This window comes from Colobus angolensis, unplaced genomic scaffold, assembly GCF_000951035.1.
Source record: "Colobus angolensis palliatus isolate OR3802 unplaced genomic scaffold, Cang.pa_1.0 Scaffold114, whole genome shotgun sequence".
In the NCBI taxonomy this organism is placed as follows: Eukaryota; Metazoa; Chordata; class Mammalia; order Primates; family Cercopithecidae; genus Colobus; species Colobus angolensis.
Window position 1 is genome coordinate 1637764 of NW_012112475.1, and position 23648 is coordinate 1661411.

Below are 23648 nucleotides of genomic sequence, written 5' to 3' on the forward strand. Positions count from 1 at the left end.
GGCGCAACCTGTGCCGAGGGGCCTGAGTTGGATGCAGCCCACCAGACCAGACCCTGGCTCCCTTGGGGACTTCCTGTCTCTGAACAGATTGAGCCCCCTGGATGTTTCTGGGGTCCAAGAGGCTTTGGACTCCAGCCAGTTCAGCAAACATAAGCACTGCCCTCTCCCAAGGGATTGAGGAAGCCCCAGATTAAACACAGGGCCTCTGGAGCCACGCCCAGGTAGCTCATTTCCCTCTGTAAGCCTCGGTTTCCCCATGGGCATGATGTGTTCTGACCAGCCTGCAAGATGGGGTTAGAGGAAGGTTCAACTGCAGTTTTTCATGGGTTCAAGGGCAGCTCAATGCTGAAGCCACAGAGAGAATTCCAGACCTTCCCTGAGCCCCACACTATGTTGTGGGAGTGGGGAGTCCTGTGTTCCCACCTTGATCCTACAGCCAGTGCCCCACCCCGACCTCTTCCAGCTCAGCTCACTTCCATGTGGAACTCAGAAAGTTCAACTCTGAGCTCTGAAAGGTTCCTTGAGACATCACCTTACCAATAGAGAAACTGAGGCACAGACATTAGGTATCGTGGCCAATGAACAGTGAACTGAGTAAAGACCTCCCACCCCAGACCTTTTCAAGTTCCCAGGAAAGTCCTACCCCAACCCTGGGCCCATAGAAATCTCTCCCTCTTACTTACCAAGACCTGAAACTCTCCCAACCAGGGACCAAGCGTGTATTTCAGTTTTGAGCTTTGGCTGAAAAGAATGAAGGCAGGTCCCCTGGGAGCAGGGCCTGTTTCCACCCGGAGAGGGGAGGTTCCGGCCAGACTCTTGCTCTCAGCGGGCTAAGTCACTGAGGGCTCCCCTAATGCACAAACTAAGATGGGCCCTTACCATGGGCCTGCCTTCCCAGTCTGAGCCGATGCCTGCATTCATTCACTCATTCACTCATTCATTCATTCGGCTCACATCTATTGAGTGTCTTCTATGTGCCAAGCAGACCCGGCTTGTCTTTTTTGTCTCTGTGGCAGAGACAGCCCTGCTCCTCCTAAATCCTAAAGTCTGGTGGGGAATGAGAAGCAATAGCGTGGGATGTGGGATAAAGGGGTCAGGAACAGACTCTCTACGGAGGAGACATTTAGGCTGAGACCTGAGGGATGAAAAGGAACTTAAGTTTCAAGAAGCATTCAAACCAATAGTCAATATTCACTAAATGGAAGATATATCTGGGTTTAAAATGACCCACAGTAGCGCTTCTCAACCCCCATGAATGCACCGGTGTGTGCCATGACAGATGCTCACGTCCCTGCACACCCCATGTCAAATCTTTTTGAAAATCATCCCCAAAGGGGCTGTGAAATTCTGAGCCAGACAACACAGCTGGGAGGGGCTTGGTGAAGGTCTCCTCCAGCCCCAGCCCCGTCTCACAGATGGGGTGACTGAGCCTCACCCCAGTCTCCCATGCCCAGGCCAGAACTGATGCCAGGCGTTATGGTCACTTGGCGAAGGGTTTTTGTTTTGGTTTTTTTTGCCCTTTCAGAATAATAAGTGGCTTCAGGTAACGTGGACATGCAGGTGTCTCTGGGACAAATGGCTAATGCTAGGGTTTTGTTTCTGAATGTGCATGACCTAAGCTGTCACTCCCTTTTAGAATGCCTTCCCTCCATCTATCTATCACCAGCTCAACCCTCAAGTCCTAATTTCAGCCCTTGCCTTATCTACCACAAAGCCTCTCTCAACCCCTTGCTGTCCCTGTCCTCAAAAATCACAAATTGAACCTGACCGTGCAAATAATCCACCCTACCTGTGATGAGCGTTTCCTGCTACCCCCAACCACCTTCATCCTTTGCTCATAGTTTCTCCCACCAGAAGACCCTTCCTCCCTTTCTCTGCCTGGCACATACTCCTAGATGCCCTCCCACCCCTGGGTGCCCGGCTCGGCTCTGAGCTCCTACAAAGCAGAGCCTGGGGTTCCCCTCCCTAGTCTCCCTTCAACCTCAGATGGAGCCCAAGGGAGACCCATTTGATCTGCTGTCTCCTTGATTTTTCCTAACTCCTACAGCATCGGAAAATTGCAATGCCCCGTGGTCACCTGTGAGGTGGGGAGCACTGGTTGGAGGTGAGGACATAGATCCAAGCCCTGACCCTGCCATCCATTTGCTGTGTGACCTGAGGCCAGTCTCTTCCCCTCTCTGGGCCTCAGTATTCTCATCTGTAAAATGACAAAGCTGGATAAGACAGTCTCTGGGGAGAGTTCCACAGGTAGGGGACTGTCCTTACCTTACTGAGCTCAGGAAGTTCTGCAGATGACTGACCCCTTCTTCCTGACCCTGAGCTGAGGAAGCCCTTATATTCGGGAGCCTGATTAGTGGCTTGGAATAATTAAGGGCTTAATAAGGCCCAGATAATTATCTAGAGGCTTGAAGAACAGGAGCCCCATTGCTCACGTGACGTTTCAGTCTGTTCCAATGTAAATAGCATGGAAGACAAGAGTGGCTGGGAATCCCGGTGGCCGCATGAGAGCGGGTACCAGGGGCAGGATGTGGCTGCGCAAGCGGCCATCAGTGTTCACACTGTTCCCTCTCCTAGACCCAGCACCTCCCACAAGTCTGGGCACACAGAGGGCATGCATTTGTTTCTTCAAGAAACATTTATTGAGCACCTACTGTGTGCCATGCTTGTGCAGGGCACTGGGTTTATCTCAGTGAGCAGGCAGTTGGGCTTCCTGCCCTGAGAGAGTTTCTGGTGGCCAAAGGGGGAGACAGGCACTGTGCAAGTCAACAACCGCAAAGCCTATTGTTCCCGAGGGAGGCAAGAGTGATGAAAGCCACTAAACCAGAGAGATGGGACAGAGATGGAAGAACAAGGTGATCATCAAAACCCAGAGACCCGTGAGCAAGGGTTGTTGGAGCTGATGCCGGGGGGTGAGCAAAGACAGCTCTGCAAGACAGGGGCAAAGGTGTTTCAGACAGGGGCCAGCAAGTGCGCAAGGCTTAGGAGATGCTGACTGAGCCCACTGGGGTTTGTGTCCCCCAGGGTTCATTCACAGGGGGCACAAGGAGCTAATGGCCAAGTGAGGTGTCTTCAAAGGGACCCCCTGAAGATGCTATCATGCAGTACCAGGTGGAGGGGTGCTTTCTCTCAAGGTCCAAACCTGGGAGAAATGAATGCAGGGATGACTTCAGAGGCACAGGGGGAACCAGCCACAGACCTGGGATCAGGCCCGGGGGTTTTCAGCCTCTGTTCTGCCCATCATGAGCTTCTTGGGGAGGCTTGGCTCGGAGGCCCCTTGAGGGCTTTTGTGCTTGAGGAACAGTCCCCAGGAGGCTGCTGGGGGCCTGGGGTTTTCCTTTCCCACCCCACACGGACTCCACAGGTCCAGGAAGATGGAGGAAGCCACTGTGCTTGTGTGCACGTGGGGCCACTGAAGCGAGGGGAGTGAGGGCCTGCCTGAGGTCACAAGCCGCGGCTGAAGCCAGGCTGGGAAGGGTGAGAGCAGGACCCAGGGTGGCCAGATGGTCTCTACCCTGATCCAGGCCCTGAGCTGCAGGAGCCAGGTCCACAGATAGCATCATCTTATCCCTGCTGACCCGCCCCCGACAGACAGACAGACAGGACTTAAATCCTCTTACTGCCCACAGATCCACCCTGGTGTGTCTTGACTGCAGTTTCCTGGCTCTCCCTGCCTCCCACCAGGGCCATCTGGGTATTAAGGAGCATATTTGGGGTGGACAGCAGAAAGGACATGGGGCGGGAGAAACAGGAGAAACCCCTTGAATGAGTTCAGGGACCTGACCCAGTCCCAGCCACTGCCCTTGCAAGCTGCGTGGCCTTGGGCAGCTCCCTCAACCTCTCTGGGCCACTTTTGTTTAATCCTCTTTATGATAGATGAGGGAGTAGAACTCTATGCTGCTGCCAATAACAGTAGGACCCATGTACTGTGCATTCCCCCTGTACCAGGCATCACGCTAAGTGTTTATTTACACTCACCTACTTAATCCTCAGAACTACCCTATGAGGCGGGTACTTCAGCAATTTTCTCCATTTTATAGCTAGAGAAACTAAGGCTCAGAGAAGTCAAGTCATTTGCTCAAGGTCATACAGCGAGTGAATGGCACAGCTGGGGGTTCAAGGTGGATCCAAGGGCTCCAGAGCCCAGGCCAACACCTTCCAAGGCATACCCAACAGGGCCCGTCTCTTCTCCCGGGCCCCAGAATCGCCCTGCCTGGTTCCTTATAACGCCCTCCCTGCCTCCAGCTCTAAATTCAGTCATGCTTCCAGGACCAGCCGAGGCTCCTTCCTCCAGGGAGCCTCCCCTATCCTCCTTTCCTCCCTCTAACTCTCAGACACTGGAGACTGGGCCGGTCCTGAAGCTCAGTGTCATCTTTTCCCTTCCCCACTGACCCTCCGGGGACCCAACACAGGGGACTCCAAGTCTAGCAGCCCTCACCTGCCTATGAGGATAGGGCTCTCCACATGGCCTGCCCAGGGCTTAGGGTTGAGGCAAGCTCGGGCCAGAGCTCCACCGTCTATGTGTGCAAACAGCTCACTCGCCACACATTTATGGTGCACTGGTGTGCTGGGCTCTGGGAGGGGTCAGGGAGGTGAGGTGGAGAAGGAAGCCATGGACACCAATAACCATGGTGTGCAATCAAAGGGCATCAGAGTGATTGGGGAGGAGCGGTTTGAAGACGAAGCAAGGCAGGCAGGTCACCCCACACTGTGGCCAGGGGAGACTGCATCTGAGCCGCTGCGTGGGGGTAGCAGGCTCCAGTAAAGACATCCCATGTTGGGCAAAGAGCCTAGCAAGGAAATATGCAGGGTAGACATTCAGGGCAAAGAGTGGGCCATGCAAGTGGACAAGTGAGAGATTTGCAAAGGAACCTGAGCTGGGAAAACACAGACCTTTTCTCCTCTGCCCCATTGTGTCAGTTAGCAATTTATTACCGCCCCTCAGCTCCGAAAGCACATTTCAGTGTATGTTCCATGATAAGCAATGGGACTCATTTAAGCATTTCTCCTTTACAGTGAGCATGATGTCAACCTTTCTTAGGAGAGGGCAGTGCACGAGGAAGAGGCTTCCTACAATTTCCAGTGTGGGCTGTGGTTGGCTATGTGAGTGTGTGCAGGTGAAGCCTGTCCCAGCCATGGGTCCAGAACTCAATCCCTCTGCAAACTTGCAGCTTCAGCCTGGGGCCAGCCCTTCCAAACAGAAATTAGAGCTACTCCCCATACCCTCACCCATCTGGCCCAGCCCCTCTGAGGGCCTCCTGCCCATGCCAGTGCCCAGACTCCTCTGTAAGTAGCCCCATGTTACCTCTATCCAGTCACCTGTAGCCCAGAGAGCCACCCTGAGCTGTTCCACATGCAAGTCACACACCAGCACTCCCCTCTTTCATCCCCCCATGCTGCTTGCACACTGGTTCCCAAGGTCTTAGTTGCCTGTTGTTTTCCCAGAAACTCTAGGCCAGCTCAGGCCATCTCCACTCTGGCCACACCAGCCAACATCTGTGCTCTCCAGCAGGCTGAGCAATGCCTTCTCCAATGAGGCCTGAAGCCCTTCCGAGTTTGTCTTTCCTTGGGTACTCTCCCTCAGCCCTAGAGGACCATATAGAGTTTCCTTATGTCTTGCAGTGACTCTCTTATCATAGTTAATAACTCTTCATGTTAAACTTCCCCTGTTTGAGCTCCTGTGTGATTTCTATCCTCTAACTGGACTCAGACTGCTACACCCATTTGTCCGTCTCAGCAGCCAGAGCCCATCAGGCACCTAACTGAATGACCAAAGGGTGTCCCTTAGGATTAGGGCAACTCTCTTTGGACAGACCACCAGCTTCCTTCAGGGCAGGGAGCTTGACTCAGGCATTTTCATCCCCCCTTCTCCTAAAAGAATACGTATTATTGAAATAGGTATATCATGAGTACAAACAAAGCCTGGCTGGTTGGAAAAAATGACTGAATAAATGGGTGGATGGATGGATGGATGGACAGATGGGTGATGAACAAATGGATGAATGGTTATATGGTCTGATGGGTAGTGAGTGGATGGACGGATGGTTGGATGATGGACAAATGGATGGATGGTTATATAGATTGATGGCTGGGTGGATGGATGGATGACCAAATGTATGGATGGTTATATGGATTGATGGATAGTGAGTAGGTGGATGCATGGATGGATGGATTGATGATAGACAAATGGAGGGATGGTTATATAGATTGATGTCTGGGTGGATGGATGAATGGATGGATGAACAAATGGATGGATGGTTATATGGACTGATGAGTGGGTGGATGGATAGATAGATAGATAGATAGATAGATAGATAGATAGATAGATAGATAGATAGATAGGTAACTGGACTGACATATTGAGCTCATAATCTTTCCCTAGGTTATTGACTTTATAGACTATGGCTCTATCTTAAGATTTTTGTCTCTTTCATACTCCAGACCACTCTGAGTGCCTGGATCTCCCTTCCTCACTTCTAGAACTGAGCTTATTTTAACCCTCAATAAAAGTAGGATGAATGACTTAATTAACCAAATAACCAAATGAAATACAAGTCACATTGTCCTGAGCAAACTCATGGAGGTGGATTTTCCAACCTGCCCCTTGCCACTCTCTCAGTACTACCCCCAACCTGTTCTCCACCACCAAGCCTCCTGGCTTGGTCCAGTCCCTTCAGTCTCTCACACTGGAAACTTTAGGAATGAACCTGAACCTGAACCCTCACAGGAAGAGTGACTAGGGTCACACTGTACCAAAGGCTTTGCTTACTGGTGGTAAAAATTGAGGCACTTTTACTCCCCAAGGGAAACATAAACAGAACATAAATCCCATATATCTAGGCAGGAAGGAATCCTGTCTCTGGCTAAGAGATTAACTTATCAGGGTTAGAAAATCACATGACTTTGACTTGCTGGCATTTACATCCCTTGGTGTTTCTTAGGTCATCTTGTCCTGTGTGATTCACTGGGTGTGAAGGGCATTCAGAGGGAAAAGGGGTTAGACATGTTCAGTGTGACCAGAAGGGCAGAGGCCTGGGAAGCAGATGCTGCCTCCTTAGGACAAAAATCTTGCTTGTAACTGGAGTAAACCAAAGACGGGGAAGCTGCCTAGAAGAGCAATGAACTCCCATCACCTGAAGTTCGTGGCTCAGGGACAAGGTCCAGCTCTGGGAGCTGGAGAATGGGAAAGGGAAACAGACAGCTCATGTCTGGATTGCAGGAAGGTTGTGTCACCATCCAGCTCTCAGACACCATGCATTCCCCTCCTCGGTGAACCTTAGTCCCCACATCCATAAAATGGAACTCCAGTCTCTGCCTGCCTGATTCATGGGGCTCCGATGAGGTTCTAGTGACAAGATGGGACAAGTCACCAGGCAAGGGGCACCGTGCCCAAAGTGCTACCATGGTGCTCTAACTTCAGACTCATCACTCATCTGTGCGGCACTCCAGGGTCCTTTTTCAAAATAGGAGCTCCCCCAGGCAAAGAGGTGATACAGTCAACAGATATGTCATCAACAGAGATGTAATCAACAGAGATGTGGTTATGTCTTCTTCTTCTCCCCGGCAGCGTTGGTGGCTCCAGGGACAGATAGAACCTGGAGACTGCATGTAGGGAACTGGCTTTAGGTACACAAAGAGTTTGCTGTGCTTGGCTGAAAGTTGCAGCTCAAGAGAAGTTGTTTAATGCAAGAGGGCAGTTCTATACAGCCTGTAGGAGCAGACTGCTCCCTCTGGGGGTTGGACAGAGGAAGGAGGGGGGAGGTGAGGGAAGAGGAAGGAGGAGGAAGGGATAGAGCAGAAGTGAGGGAGGGAGACCCAGGCACTCAGGGAAGATAAAACAGCCCAGCTGGGCAGTCCAGCTTGTTGGTGATTACTAAGTATGGTTTTGCCTCAGTTTTCCCAGTGACTTGAGATAAGAAGTTCGCCTGAGCAGTGAGCTGGCCCACTTTCAGGCTCCCAGTGGTCCTGCCTCAGCTCTGGTAGAAGAGTTCACTGGATATCACCACGTAGCCCTGAAGGGCAAAGGAAATGATGGACCAGGTCAGAGGGTCAGAGGAGGCACAGGCAGGACCCCAGCCGCCCCCGTAGCCTGGCTCTGAGTTCTGCTCTGCCATTCTTGTTTTGGTTTGTGAGGAGATTCCTTTGCCTCTCTGGGCCTCAGTTTCCCAGTCTGTCACTTTGGGGGTAGTAACAGGCTCCACCTCACAAGGCCACTGTGAGGAGGCAGTGAGACCCCCCAGGAAGGCACTGGTTGCTGTTCCGATGGTGGATACCATTGATACTTTATGAATGGGAGCCCAGAACCATGGAGCATCTTCTCCAAGTCTCTCCAGCAGAGTCAGGCACGCCCCCCCGATAGCTCCCCTATGCTACACTCCACTGCAGGAGCATTCTGGAGGGCTGCTGATCATTCATTCATTCATTCATTCATTCAGTAAATCTTCATCAAGCCTCTACTACAAGCCAAGTTCTGTGGCAGGTGCTGTGAACCAGCAGAGAAGAAGCCAGACCCAGTTCCTGCCACAATGTAGCTCATAGTCTAGAACTATGTAGTCCAATAAGGCAACCACAATTGGTGGCTATGGCTAATTAGTCCTATGGCTAATTAAATTGAAATTCATTAAAATGAAATAAAATAAAAATTCAGGTCCACAGTTGCACTAGCCACACTTCAGTGCTCAGTAGCCACACACACCCGTGACTGATCATGGCTGCTGCTTTGGACAGTACAAACTTCCATCCTTGCAGAAAGTTCCATCGGATGGTACTGGACTAGACCCTTGTCACCTCTGACCCAGGGGCTGGGTCAAGGGCCAAGGTGGGTCAGCCACTAACCGTGCCTGTTTTGGGAAGTCCTAGGGAAATTCCCACATGGCCCTGCTCCTCTGGGTACCAATTGTTCCTTCTCGTGGGGGCGGATCACCCAAGTGCCTTGAGACAGTAGTTCTTAAGGAACAAGGGCATCCTCCCTGGAATTACATCAGCAGGCCACACTCATGGGGTATGAACAGCACAGGAGACATTGGGCTTGAGAGACCTGGGTTCAGCTTTCTGTCTTAGGCATGTCTTGTTGAGTGAATTTCCTTTTATATCCCAGGTAGGATCTCTCCTTGGGCAGTGTTGTGATTGAATCTCACCCTGGGCCCATGATTTCAGATCCAGGAAAAGCAATTTTAGAAAGTTCAGGAAGTTCCCTACACCCACCCAGCCTGCACAGGTTGTCTACAAAGCAGAAGGAGTCTCACTGTCATCTGCCCCAGATACCAAAGGGGTCGTGCCCATCCCAGGGCACAGGATCATGGGATAAGTGAAAGCCCCAATTTCCCGAGTGTGACCTGGGATGATATTTTATGAGGACTAAAGGAAGAATGAAACCTTCAACCCAGCGTCTCTTGGCATCCTGGACTTTTCATTTCATTGTAGTTAAGGATTCACGGCACGGTCTTTGCGGCAGCAGGTGGGGAGGGAGAGAGGTGACCCCCACCTCGCTCAGTCCCTCTGAGTGAAGAAGGCCCCTCTGGTCACACCCAAAGGCTCTCACCTCATAGACAAAGATCTCAGGGGCAACATATTGGAGGTTGACCACGCCGGGGAGGGCAATTCCCATGGCCAAGAGAGCTGCAGGCGAGAAAGAGGAAAGGATCGTCCCCTGGAGCCAGCCTGTACTGAAGCCCTCATATGCATCCCGGCACTGAGTCCTCACAGGCACCTGGGAGATGGATGCCATTATTATTATACCCATTTTACAGAAGGGGAAGCTGGGGCTCAGAGAGAAAAAGGAACTTGGTGAAGATCACACAGCTGCTACACAGATGTGTGCCAAGGGGCATGCACACATGGGCTGCTAGACTTCAGAGGCCCCCTCTCACCCTCTGAGTCTGGAAAGTGGGAAGGGGGCTGGGATTGAGCACTGAGCAGATGTGGGGTACGGAGGGGGCCAGAGGGGCCCTGCTGGGGTGGAGGGCAGGGCTTACCATTGAGATGGTCCAGCAGGGGCTTCTCAAAAACGATGCCCATCAGTGCACTCACCCGATCTGTCTGTGGCCACGGAGCCAGGGAGATGAGCCCGTCCCAGCCGAGGGGCCAGGAGAGATGGACAGTAAGGCGCATACATAAATACACACAGAGACAGACAGATAGACAATGGATGGGTGGCAAAGGCTGAGGCAGAGGGAGGAGGGCAGATCACCCATGTCCTGGGTTCAAGTGGGGCCCAGCAACACTCCCGGGGCTGGCTCTGCCTCCTCAGGATCACACCCAGTGGCAGTGCTCACCGGAGGGGAGGCTGAGGGACAGGCACTGACTGTGGACACTCACGCACTGTGTGACCCACAGGTGGGCTGGCCAGCAGACTGCCTGACACAGATGACTGACAGACAGACAGACTGACAGCTGGGCAGAAGGGGGGCATGTTGATGGCATGCCAGCTGACAAGTGGATGTATGGTGGCCGATGACCCAGTCACATCACCTGGCTGAAAGGACAGCTAACATTCATTGTCCAACTGACCGATGGACTCTTGGGTTGAGGGTTGGGTGACCGATCATCAACTGCCAGGCAGAGTATCAGGCAGACTGACTGACTGGCCACTGTCCCCAAGCAGCCCGGGGAAGCCTGACTAGAGTGGCAGACAGAAGCACACGGGTCCGCTCACACACACGGACATGGCGTCCCCAGGCTCAAGGCATGCCCCACCCAGGAGGGGTCTCGAGAGGCCGCAGCCCCACACTCACATCAATGAAGCCCACGTTGGAGGAGGCCACCGTGAGCTGGACATCCCTGAAAGAGAAGCAGGAGAATTCAGGACAGGGTCCGGCACCTCCCCACCTCCAGGCTCCCTGGCTGACACCGTGACCCGGGGTAGTGGTGGACCCATTGCACACAAGAACACACTGAGGCTGCTGGGTCCAGGTGGGCTCGCTTACCCCAGCACAGACGTGGTCCCCTGAAGCTTCACCTTGGACACAGACAGCTGGAGGCTCAAGTTCACTACCTGGGCATATGGGGAGAGCAGGGTCAGAGGGCACAGAGGCACGAGGGGGGCACCAGCTACCCAGCCTCCCACCCATCCCCCGACTCATTCAGGCAGCAGGTGGCTGTGAAGTCCCCGCTATGCGCCAGGCCCCACGCTGAACGCTGGGAACAACACAGTGTGAACAAGACAGACCAGCTCCCTGCCCTGGGAACGAGCTGCCAGCTGTGGGAGAGAGGGACTGTAACCACAGTAACCAGAAGCCATCCTTTCAGAGAGTGGCAGGGGCCACAAACACAGAGAGCAGGTGCCGAGAAGGCTGATGGGGACCTTCTTACTCAGGGTGGGCCAGCAAGGCTGCAACATTTAAGCTGAGACCTGGAAGAGGAGGGGGAGCTGGCCATGCCAAGAGCCAGGGTGGGAGAGTCCTAGGCCAAGGGCTCAGCACATGCAAAGGTCCCGGGGCAGGAGTGTCCTGACATGTTCAAGGAACAGCGAAGACACTAGTGTGAGTAGGGCAAAGAGGGGACAGCACAGCAGGGAGGGAGGTCTCCGTGACAGTTGCCCGCCTTCCGGCCAGCCCCACTGCACTCACCACATCCAGGGAGAAGAGGGACTGGAAAGCCGAGTTGGAGGCTGCGGCCAGGACTTCCACAAAGGGCTGCAGCCGCAGGGTGGCGTTGTTGGTGTGGAGCATGGCCACAGGTGTGGTACCCAGCCGCACCTTGAGCACCACGGGCATGGGCTCGGGGAACTGGCGGGCCACCTGGGGAGGCAGAGGCGGAGGAGGCCCTGCTGGGGCAGTGGCTGGCAGGCTCCCTGGTCAGTCACTCCTCCAATGCTGATTGGGCCACCATGGTGCCGCATGTGACTGGGCACAGAGATGGGTTCCCCACAGGCTGCTGGACCAGACGAGGGGGTTGGGTCTCCCCGAGGAGGTAACCCTGAGCTTGGTCTTGAAGAAGGATAAGGGAAAGGGAGGAGAAAGACCTTCCAAACAGCAGACACTGCTCAAGTGAAGGCATGGAGAGACAGAGTGTGATGTCTGGGCAGAAGGTGGAGCCTCCCCAAGATGGAGCAGTAGATTTAAGGACAGATGCTGAACTTCACTTGGGGACAGATAAGAGCCAGCAGAGATCCCACGACCCGGAGAATCCCCACCCCCGTCCCCTGCCTCAACCCCTGGAATGATCAGAAACATCACCAACCTCTGGGATGAGCCAGCCCAGTGCAGAGGTGTTCAGCAGGTTGTCATCCGACCCCTGAAATCAGCCCCCCAGGCCACAACAGGTTTTAGGGCAGCTGCTCCCAAGATAGATCACCACTGTCCCCCCCCGAGCAATCGCTCCCCGTAGCCCCTGTTTAATCCTTCCAACAGCCACCCTGTGGTGCCAACTCTAGCAGCCCCACCCCCCAACAATATGGCCTCTGGGAGGTCTCCCTAGGCTGGGCCACAGGGAGCTCTTGGTCCACAGGCCCTGGGCTGCAGGTCGGGCCCTCACCAGCTGCCCTGTGATGTCCAGGTTGAGGGCGCCGGACTTCTGCAGCAGCAGGAGCGCAGAGTCAAACAGGTGCTGGGAGAGGCCCACAGTGGCCATGGAGCCCTCAGTGCCCACATGCCTTGGCAACACAAAAGGTGTGGCATCCATGGGCAGGATGATGGGCTTGCCCAGCAGGAAGAGAACAGCCTGTGGGGGTAGGAGGGGGAAATGGGAGAAAAGTGGCAGGGCCTCAGCAGGGAGGTGGCTCCATGGCAGAACCTGGGCTCCTAGATGCCACTCCCTGCCATATGTCTAGCTCACACTTTCGCCCGTGTGGTGTGCCCCCGGCTGGGACACTGTTCCAGCTCCTCCTCTCATTTCCCACTCCCCTGCTCCTTTAGGAATCTTCTGGAACACCAAGGACTCCAGGGGCAGCAAGCCCCCAGCTCTGGGCTGGCCAGGAGGCACTTACATTGACTTCCAGGGAAATGTAGTCACTGGTGACAGTGGGCACACTGACCATGGAATAGCGGATCTGGGACTCAGGACCCACAGGGTTGAGGCCTTCATGAAACCAGGGTGGAGAAGAAAAGATGACATATTTAGCACTGCTCACCAACGTTTCATCTATCCAGAAAAGTTTATTTATTGTCTGATTATCCTGATTAGCCAGAGCCAGGCCACAAAACAAAAGAGGCAGAGCAAGCCTCTGAATAAGCAAATTTAAGTGGCAAAGTGCACACGGCCAGGATTAAGCTACTCACAGCCTGCTGACTTAGTTTAGACACAATTCTAACAGGTATGGTTTCTGCTTTCCCCCTCGGTGGAAGACTAGTGACTCCAAGTTAGAAGGAAGGAGAAGGGCCCAGTTCAGGCACAAATATCCCCTGACAAAGGTGAGAAGCAACCACAGAAAAAGAAGAGAGCTCTCACTTATCAAGGTCCAGACATTGGACTTACAGTACCTCATTCAATCCTGGTCACAGTCCTGTAGGGTTATTTTATACACATGCATGCACACGTGCACACACACACATACACACACGCACACACAGTCTGGTGAGGTTCAGTCGTTTCCAGGAGTGTAATACCTGGTCAGTCTGACCCCAAGCTATGTTCTCCCCACCCCATCACACTGTCTTCTATGGGAACTCCAAGGGCACACCCCACTGGAGCCAGTTCTGCACGATCACAGAAGTCCAGCTTCCCTAACAGACCCTCCGAGCAGCCTTCAGGGAGGCACAGCTCAGAGCCCAACTCCTCTGAGCCTCAGAATACTCTTGCGGGGAAGTTTCAAAGGCCGAGGCCAGGCACGGTGGCTCACGCCTGTGATCCCAGCACTTTGGGAGGCCGAGGCAAGAGCTGGTCTTTGGAATGAGGATTCTAGATTCTAGAATGATTCTAGATTCTAAGTGTCAATGGTCCTTGGATTCTCCAATGTTAAGACTCATGATTTCAAAATTGTAATTTTTTTCAGCTTTTTTGATCTAAGATATGCAGATTCTAGAATCAAAGACTTGGTTTTGGTTCTAGAATTTGAAGATTCCCAGATTTCATGAATAATTATACTGTTTTGGGAGCTCACAATTCAGTCACCCTACAACTGACCCTCCTAGAGGTCGATCGTGATCCGGAGTGGAACCTTTGGAGGGTCCTAGGGGCTCCAGGGGGTCCCAGAGGCCCCACCTCCCTCCCCTGGCTCCCAGATCTTACCAATTAAAGTGCCCAGGTGGACATTGACACCCTGCACCAGGTTGGAGATGCTCAGGCACAGCTGTGGTAAGACAGAGAGAAGGAGGCTGGGGTTAGGGCAGCCCTCAGGCTGGAGGGCACAAGGCTGGGAGGGGTCTAGAGTCCCTGTCTAGAAGCCTCCCCAACCTGTACGCCATGCCTGGAACCCCTTCCTCCACCGGCCAGTGGGCATCTCCTAGGACCCCTTCCAGGCACCGAAGAAACAGAGGAGAAGCAGACCAAAGGCTGATGGCGGTGTGAGCATAGGTCGCCAGGCACGGAAGAAAGAACAGGGGCCGTGGAGCCCAGCAGAGGTGGTCACAGCTGGGCTTGAGCAACTGACGCAAGGAGTCTGCTGCAACAGGGCTCAGAGCTCACTCCTGAAGCTCAGCTGGTGGGAGGGTGGTGCCCACGCAGGGCAGGCAGTGATCAGCAAGCCAGACCAGCCAAGCTTCAGATGCCAGGCCAGGGAGCTACAGAGGTTTCCCCTGGGCACCATGGGCAGCCAGATAAGTATATTATGCTGGGATCTGTGTGATAGTAGATGGGGGCAGAGGAGGAACTGCAAGGCCAGGGGCACTCACAGCTTTAACCAGGCAAGAGCTGGCGAGGCTGTGCAGGGCGAGGTCAAGAGGAAGAGGAGAGGGTGGGTCTTCTTTCCTGCAGTGCTGCCTGAAGCCCCTTGCCCAGAAGAGGCTGGCTATGAGGGCAGCAGGGGGACTACAAGGAGAGGAAGAGGCTGGACCAACAGGCAAAGTCAAGCCATCCACTTGGGCATCCTGCAGGACTCTCAAGAGGAGCTGCCCCACCTTCACCCCTCGAGCCTTGATTTTCTCATCTGTAAGATGGGCATGCTGCAGTCACCCTCTGGGGGGCCTGGGGTGGCATGCAGGAGGTTGACTTCGTCTCTACTTCTGCCCCTTAAAGCAGTAGTGGGGTTGGGATGGGATAGGGCAGGGAGAAAATGAGCTCCCCCGGGCAGGGGGACCCTAGCCCCTGCCTGGGCTGCCCTCTCTCACCAAGTCAGCTCCATGCAGACAATGACAAGAGCTAAAACAGCAATAATAATAGCAGCACCCACTCTGTCAACCACTGTCCCGAACTCTTCTGAAATGTTAATGCATTTTGTGCCTGCAATCGCCCCACGAAGGAGGGGCTTTGTCTCCTTCAGTACAGATGTGGAACCAGAAGCAGAGACAGTGCACATCTGGAAAGGACCGGGACCCATCCAGGCTATAGCTGGCCCCATGCCCACACCCTCCTTCACTCTTGTTCTGTCTTCTTTTCACACACCACAGGCCCACGAACCCCACTCCATCCACCCTCTGGCATGAAATTGGGGCTGTCCCAAGAGGATGAACCTCCCTCCCCTCCAACCCCATAAACTCTGCCCTCATTTGCATCTCCCCATCACTCCCCTGGACCCTGGGCCCAGCCTCCTCCCTGCCTTCATGGGGACCATGAAGGGGCTTCTTTTTTTTTAATCCCAAGCAAAGTACCCGCTGCCTGAAATCCCACTCTTTCTTCACTGTGCCTTCTTGGTGAAGCCATGCCCTCCTTTCTTTACCTTGTTACTCAAGACAGCTTTAATGTGCTTCTGCAGCAGGACCAGCAGTGCATGGGAGGTGCTGAGGGAGAAACAGAGAAAGAGTTCCTGGGCTGCCAAACACATTAGGTCCCGTCGCTTAGCACAGTCGCCCGTCTGGGAAGAGAAGTCTCTGTCCTCAGCCAGGAGGTCCATCAATCCCATTCGATGCCCTGCCACCTGCCACACACAGTGCTGGCATAATTGGCCCCATAGATAAGGAAATTGAGTTTCAAAAGAGAGGGTCATTTATCTCAAGGTTTGGAAATGGCCAAGAATGTGGCAAGTGAGACCGAGAGGGCGTTGCAAAAGCCAGACGTGGCCATGACCTCGGCCAGCTGGCTTTGTGGCCACTCTAAGCCTAGTGAAGGTTGGGTTAGGGGCTAGAGCTGGGATCCTGGGTCTGCTTCATGCTTTGGGTCCAATTTTCTGTGACACACCTAATAAAATACCTTCCTGGCTCTGGGCCTCCGTTTCCCCTTTAAACAACTCAACAGTGCTGCATAGGCACCAATGGTTCCTTGATTTGCAAAAATGTGGATCCAAGCCACAGCCCAACCTCGCTGAACCAGCTCCCTGGGGAGGTAGGAGGGTGGCGTCTGTGTTTCCAAAGCCTCTTGGCTTCCATCTCCCCTTCAATCAGCTATGAGCATCCCTCGCTTGTGAGGACAGCGAGGGGTCACAGGTCACACGTGATGATCACGGGACACAAGTGTGAATGGGTTTATACAGCCACACTCCTCTCTGGGGAAAAAGCTCAGTCTTGATGCAAACATTGCATTCTTCTAAGCCTCCAAGATGCTCAACACCTCAGCAAGCCCTGCTCACATTGGGAAGGTGCAGACATCATCTAGGGGGATTTGCAAGCCACGGGATTAGTCAGGCTGCCTGGGCTTGAATCTGGCTACACCATTTGTCAGCTGGTGGTCTTAGGCAACTCACTTAACTGCTCTGGGCCTCCGTTTGCTCTCCTGTAAAATGCAGGAAATACTTAACACCTACCTGGTAGGATACTGTGAGGATCAGACGAAATGATCCACCGAAAGGGCCTGGAACAGTGCTCAGCACACACAGGTGCTCTGGAGGCGGGAGCTGCGGTCAGCCTTTATGCAGAAGGGAGCCGCCACCTGCGAGAGCTCGCTCTTGGCGGGTCCCGCCCCTCCCTGGCTTCCATCTCTGTAAGGAGGGGTGGGTCTCCAAGGTCCTAACAGCCAGTCTGATCCACCCAAAATCTCTCCCCAAAGAGTGTGCTAATAGCTAGTGTGTATTGTCAAGTGGTGGAAAGGGAATGGAAAGTGTATTGTCAAGGGGATGGAAAGATCCCAGGTTCTGGCTGCTCACTTGCTGTGTGACCTCAGGCATGCCTCTCCCCTTCTCTGAGCCTCAGTGTACTCCATCATAAAACAAACACAGTAATGGGGGCCTCTCAGTCCCTTGTGGCCATTGGTTAAAGTCCTGAGTGGGCAGCTCAGGAAACAGCAGCACAGTTTTGGCATCTGGGATTCCTGTGGCCCTGCCCTCACCGGGCACCCACCTGTTACTGCCATCAAACTCGTTGGCGTGGCCTGAGAATGAAGAGCAGGTAGAGATGCTGACCACGGGGGTCCTGATGGAGCTCTGGGTCACACGGGTGTCAGCCAGCAGTTCCACAGGCAGCGTCAGCTCCAGGGGCTCTGCGGCGCTGCAGGGAGGACAGTCCTGAGTCCGAGCAGCACCGCCCAGCAGAGCCTACCATGACTGACAAGAGATCTTACAAACTCCCCAGCCCCTGCCTGCCCTCCACTTGGCCCAGGCAGGCCCTCTGCTCCCAGAGTGATATGGCCCTACCTGGGGCAGGCCCACAGCCCCCGGCCCCAAGACTCCACTTGGGGTCATGGACGTTGCAGCAGTGGGTGTGAGCACTGGCTGTCCGGAGCCTCTCACTGTGAGACCTTGGGCCAGCCATTTACCCTGCTGAGCCTCAGTTTCCTCTTCTGCAAAATGGACATAATGTTGGTGGGACCTATGTCACAGGGCTGTGCTGAGTTTCCTGTGAGATAATCACAGAGCCTGGCCCACAGGAAGCATGCATAAAATCATAGTGTCAGGAAGAGCAAGATAAAACACCCCTCTGACTGCACGGCTCATGGTGTGAAAATTAAATGCAGTAACATGTAAGATGCCAGGCACACAAAAATAACTCTGATCATTATGCTTATTGAGCGTCTCTCACATGCCTTGCCCTGGGAAAGGGAAGACAGTCATAATCACAGCAATGAACCCATTGGCACTCTGCAGAAGTTCATCCCATTTTACAGATGAGGAAGCTGAGGGCTAAACAAGTGAAGTGACTCTGCCCGGTTGCAGAGCTGTTGAGCAGGGTTCTCAGAAATGCTCTCACTATCTTGCTCCCCTCCAAGGGTGAGGCGAGACAGAGCACTGGGCAGGGAGTCAAGAGGCCTGGATGAGAGTCCTAGAGGAGTTGCTACCCCCCATCCCCTCACTGTGCCCCCTCAGAGCATCCCCGAAACCCTTCTCACCCCCTAACAAGGAGATCCGCTCACCGAAACACCTTGAAAGTAAAATTAGCTGCTGCCAGCAGGCGCACTCCAAAACCAGCAATGAATTTCAGGTGGAGGCGGGGCACATGGACATTCAGAATCCGGATCCTGAGGATAGTAATCAAGATGACAGGATGGCCCCCATTAAACCATGGGATCAACTCTGAGGTGGGTGCTCTGAGTCATACCCACACGATGTTATAAAGAAGGGCTTTCTGACAATTGGAACCATGAGGTGAGGGGGAGGTAGTGAGTTCTCCATCACCACAGGGCACGCAAACCAAGGGTGGACACCAGCTGGTAGGGAGAACATGCAGAGGGGGCCCCCGCTTTGGGTAGGACTTGGGTGAGATGATTGCTCAGGTTTTTGACAGTTTCTGACACCTGCCTGGAAAATCTGAAAGGTTGGAACAGAAAAACTTCAGGAACCACAGAAGGCAGAAATCCTCCCTCTGGTATCCTAGTCAATGTCTGCAGCTCGCAGCCTACAGCAACAGAAACTCCCCCACTTCAAATCTCCAAGCACTCTCCAGCTAACCTGTGATGTCTTTTATTTCCTAAATGAAAGTCATTTCTGCAAGTACAGTTCAGGTCCCCTGTACAGAAGCTGCTTCTGTGCACGCAACAATCCTGGGTTCGATCCTGTGTCTACAAATGAGAACCATGGGTGCTGTTTTCAAACAGCCATGTGGTGTCCACTGTGTGGCCAGACCACAAGTGATTTAGGCATCTTTGGTCATTGGGTATTTATGTCCAGTTCTCTACCTTTATTAACCATGCCATGAACTGCATTTCAGCTCTACCTAAGAGATCTCAAACTGGTGGCCCCCAAGCCAGATTTTTTTTTTTTTTAACCACCCACCCATTGTTCCAGGGTCTTAAAGTCTTAAATATTTTTTGTTTGTTTGTTTGTGTTTGTTTGTTTTGAGATGGAGTTTCACTCTTGTCGCCCAGGCTGGAGTGCAATGGCACGATCTCGGCTCACTGTAACCTCTGCCTCCCAGGTTCAAGAGATTCTCCCACCTCAGCCTCCCAAGTAGCTGGGATTACAGGCACCTGCCACCACGCCCAGCTAATTTTTGTATTTTTAGTTGAGATGGGGTTTCACCATGTTAGCCAGGCTGGTCTTGAACTCCTGACTTCAGGTGATCCACCCGCCTCAGCCTCCCAAAGTGCTGGGATTACAGGTGTGGGCCACCAAGCCTGGCCTTTAAATGTTTTTTAATTAGTTGCTATCATTCCAAATTTGATGGATTCTAGATGTATATTTTCTCTTGGAAACCCAAAGATCCGACAGTAGTGAGCCCGAGTTCCTATGCGGAAGGCAGCTATTGACCAGCCCTGGGGGTGTCTAAGTTTGGGATGCTCCACCTCCCTATGCCTTTAGTCTCTGCATTAAGCAGGGTGGCATGGAGGTAAGGGAGGCTCAGATTCATGTCTAAATTCAGTGTCCAGTTTCTAGAAACAGAGGGTCCTGCCAGCCCTGGGGACCCAGGAGCCAGTCTTAGCCTCTGAGGGCAGAAATTCACTAATTCAGAGGCACCAGGCCCCGGCATCTCCACTTTGAGTCCGTCTCTTAAATCATCTTGTGACCACTCACCTGGTGGGAGGGAGCACTCACCTTCAGTGAAGAGTGCTCATCTGGTGGACTGGAACACTTTGCCCTGTGGATAGGAGCACCTGCCCAGCAATCAGGAGCATACACCCAGTGGACTAAAGCACCCACCTGGCAGGAACACTCCACTTGGTGGCAGGAGCACCTTCTCTGGACAAGGGGAGCACTCACCTGGTAGGCTGAAGCACCTCTCCACTCCAGTCCAGGAAATGAGGGACAGTGACCTGCAGGGCCCGCTGTAGAGGGGCTTTCCCAATTTCAGACACTGTGGGGCCAGGGTAGACTGAGGTCAGGGTGCCCTCGAGAACCACCAAGTAGCAAGAACACACTGCCTGCCATCTACCCTGCACCTTGGGCAGAGGGTACTCAGACTGGAAGGGGTAGACTTGCTCCAAGCATGTGTGGAGGGCAGCTGACTCCCCATGAGCCCACCTTGGGTGCACCACTCGCACCAGGCCTTCTCCACCTGGGCATGACCTTCTTCCCCCACTCTGCCTCTCAAAATCCTGCTGATTCTGCCTCTCAAAATCCTGCTGATTCTTCCCATCCTTCAAAAGCAACAAAATCCTTTGCCCTCTTGCAAGGTTCCAACCAGATCCCACCTCCTCTGGGAGCCTTCCCTAAGTTCCCAAGCAGAAGGAGCATCTCCCAGTCATTCCTGGCCTGCTGCGGAGGCACCCATGGGAGCAGAGGGGACATCCCTTGGGAGGGAAGGGGACAGCCTCACCTGGAGGCTGAGGACTCAAGAGTCTCTTAGATCCTGGGTTCAAACCCCAGTGCTCACTGTTACTCACTGCCTCTGTGGCTACTCTGTGCCTCAGTTTCCCCATCTATACATTTGCAATGATTCTAATGTTATCTGTCATGTAGGATCATTGTAAACACTCAGTGCACAGCAAATGCTAGCTACTACCATTGCTATTTATTTTGTAATAATAGTGGCGATCACTTATGTCATGATCCTGTAGTGCCAGGCCCTGTTCTGAGTGCTCTACTTTTCCTACTATCATGCCCAGTTTACAGAGAGGTGAGGGCACCTGGCCGGGGGAAGCTGGCTTTGGACAAGGGACCTGGTACCCGAGCCTCTGGGCCTCCTCACTCACCTGTGCTGCTGGGCCCCAGAGAGGTGCTAATTAAACGGGAGTTGAATTAAAATAAGAGGTAATGGTGCTGGAAGTGAGCTTCAGATGAGGAGTCAAGAGGCCTGCCCACTGCTCAGACTCACTGTGGGAACTTGGGAAGTCCCTGCACCTCTCTGGGTCTTAGTCTCCCCCAACAAGAAGCATAAAGGCGGCGGTTTCCATGTTTCCCAGCACCCCTCTCCCACCTAACCATCTGCAGCTGAGCTGGGACTCACACCCAGACCTCACACTCCATCTACAGTGCTCCTTTGACACGGGGTTTGAACTCTGGGGCTTGCAGGATGGGGTGGGGAGGACACTGGAAGTAGCCACTAAGCCCAGCCTGGGGAGCAACGCGTCCAGCATGGGCCTCCAGCCGGATTTCTGCCAAGAACAAACACAGGCAGGCAAGCGGGGGAGGCTCCCTGGGAACACAGGAGGCTTGCACAGGACAGGCAGAGGGCAGGAAGGCAGCAGAGGGCATGGACCTCATGGCTCTACCTGCGGGCATCCATGAATGGCTCCATGTCATGCTCTGGCACGGATCACTGACCCCTTTCATTGCCTGCCCATCAGCCCGGATACAAGGTCCTGGAAGGCTGCGTGTACCCAGGGGTGGGGGAACCCTGCTGCTTCCCTGAGCCCCTGCTTCGTGTCCTGGGCCACTGAAAGTCCCATCTACTGTCTGACCTGACTTTCTCACACAATCATCTGAGTTTGGCCTTGGGAAAAACAGCTTCTGATCTCCCAGCTTTGGTGGGAAACCAAATTCTCACCGAGAGGCAGCTCGAGGTGAATAAACATGTTTGTGCTGGCGTCCTGGACCTTGGCAATGTCTGTGCCTCCCTGGGCCTAAGTTTCCTCATTGTGCCCTCCACAGGGGATTGGGGCAAGACTTGGAAGGATCTAGCAGCAAAGCCATAAGACAGAGCCCTCGCACAAGTGGGACCCAGAGAGCAGACGGTTCTCTCACACGGAGCTCAGAAGGGCTATAACTTTAGAATACTGCCTGCATTACAGTGCTGGACAGATCTCTCCCAAGCACACACGTGCGTGCACACGCCACATACGCAAACCTGTACACCCAGGGTGCACAGCCATACCTGTGTACACACATCCAGGCAGCGTCATGGGCTTGCACCCTCCCCAACACTTAAGTACACACGTGGGCACAGCTCTATGAAATTTCAAACTCATAAGTAGACACACACAGGTAAAAGCAGCCCCTCAAACTGACCTATGCCCACATCACTAAAGCACGTGAGCAAATCATGTGTGCACACTTGCACACTGGCCACGTATCGTACTCCCCTTCACGCATTTATGTAATAAGCATTTGTTGAGCAGCGCCGTGTGTCCGGCACTGTCTGGGTGCCAGGGACACAATTTCCGATTAAAATCTGGGTCCTCATGGGGCTTTTGAGTTCACAGATGCGCACACACACTTAGGACTGTGCACGCATGTACAGGCTCGCAGGCACTGCTGGGGGTACACCCCTTACCGTAGCTCAATGCAGCCTTGTTGAGTCGGACCACGGTGCCTGGCGTGGAGGCACTGACCATGGGTAGCAGCAGTGCCAGAAGCAGGCCCAGCCTATGTGCCCAAGCCATGGCTGCCCTGGCCGCTGGCCACAGGATCTGTGGGCTGGGTTAGAAACAAACATCAGGGAGCTCAGCCAGAATAGCCCACCCCTGAGCCACCCGAAGCCCGCTCCAGCCTGGAGGGAACAAGCCCTGACTGGTGATCCCAGCCCTACCCCAGGCCCACAGACATCCGTTTTTGCATCTCTGCGTTGGTAATCATCACCCTGCCTTGCTTGCTTCATCAGGAATCATGGGGGAGTCTCTTCTGGAAATGACCTCGAATGCCCAGAGAAGAAACGGTCTTGCCTAGGGCCACACAGTGGACTGGGACCAGGTGCAGGACCCAAGCCATGGCAGAGAAGGATGGTGAGCCTTCCAAATGGGGAGACTGAGGGTAGTTTCCTGTCCTAAGAAGAGGCCCAGGACTGTATCACCTGATGCCAGAGTCCAGCCCAGTGTGACAGCCCAGCCTGGTGTCCAGCTGTCCAAACTCAGCCAGGGGAAGACCCAGGGTGGCTCCTGTCCTCATCCCCTCCTGGCCAGGTGAGAAATGGCCTAAGAGTAGGCCTCTCACATGACCCCCATCCACTCCTGACGCAGTCTGGCCAAGTAGGCAGATCTGTGTCTGACTCAGGGAGAGGGAGCCAGGCAGGAATGAAGGACTGCTGCTCAGGTGGGTCAGCTGAGACCCAGGATGGTGGCACTTGCCCAGGTCCCGCAGCAAGTCCAGGGATGGAAGGACCCTTCTGCAGAGGGTGGCTGGAGGTAGCATCCCCACTGAACAGATAAAGAAGCCGAGACTCCTCGGAGGTGGAGTACCAGCCCAACCCCATGCCTACCTCAGGTGGTTCCTGAGACAGGTGAACTCTCAGCCCCAGGGTAGCCCTCCTCTGCCCCAGGCAGGCAGATGCAGAGGCTACTTTATAAGGCTCCCAATGTGCAGGGTCCACTGGGAAGGGACCCAGGGAGCGGCAAGTTTGCTTGTGGTTGCAAGTGTTTTCCCTGCAAACATGGCCTTTGCC

General features: G+C 53.8%; 1 protein-coding gene across 1 annotated transcript; it reads right to left on the reverse strand.

Annotated features, from left to right (window-relative positions):
- Positions 1–7650: 7650 nt before the first annotated feature.
- BPIFB2 (BPI fold containing family B, member 2) lies at positions 7651–23648 on the reverse strand. The gene is made up of 16 exons (XM_011959712.1): positions 23466–23648; positions 22545–22687; positions 20093–20186; positions 18310–18414; positions 17301–17447; positions 15749–15809; positions 14164–14224; positions 12923–13014; positions 12472–12657; positions 12178–12231; positions 11565–11735; positions 10923–10990; positions 10731–10776; positions 9972–10035; positions 9539–9615; positions 7651–8009 (listed from the first exon to the last, which is right to left on the reverse strand). The coding sequence occupies exons 2-16, from the start codon at positions 22651–22653 to the stop codon at positions 7968–7970; spliced, it is 1377 nt and encodes a 458-aa protein (XP_011815102.1). The 5' UTR covers positions 22654–22687; positions 23466–23648; the 3' UTR covers positions 7651–7967.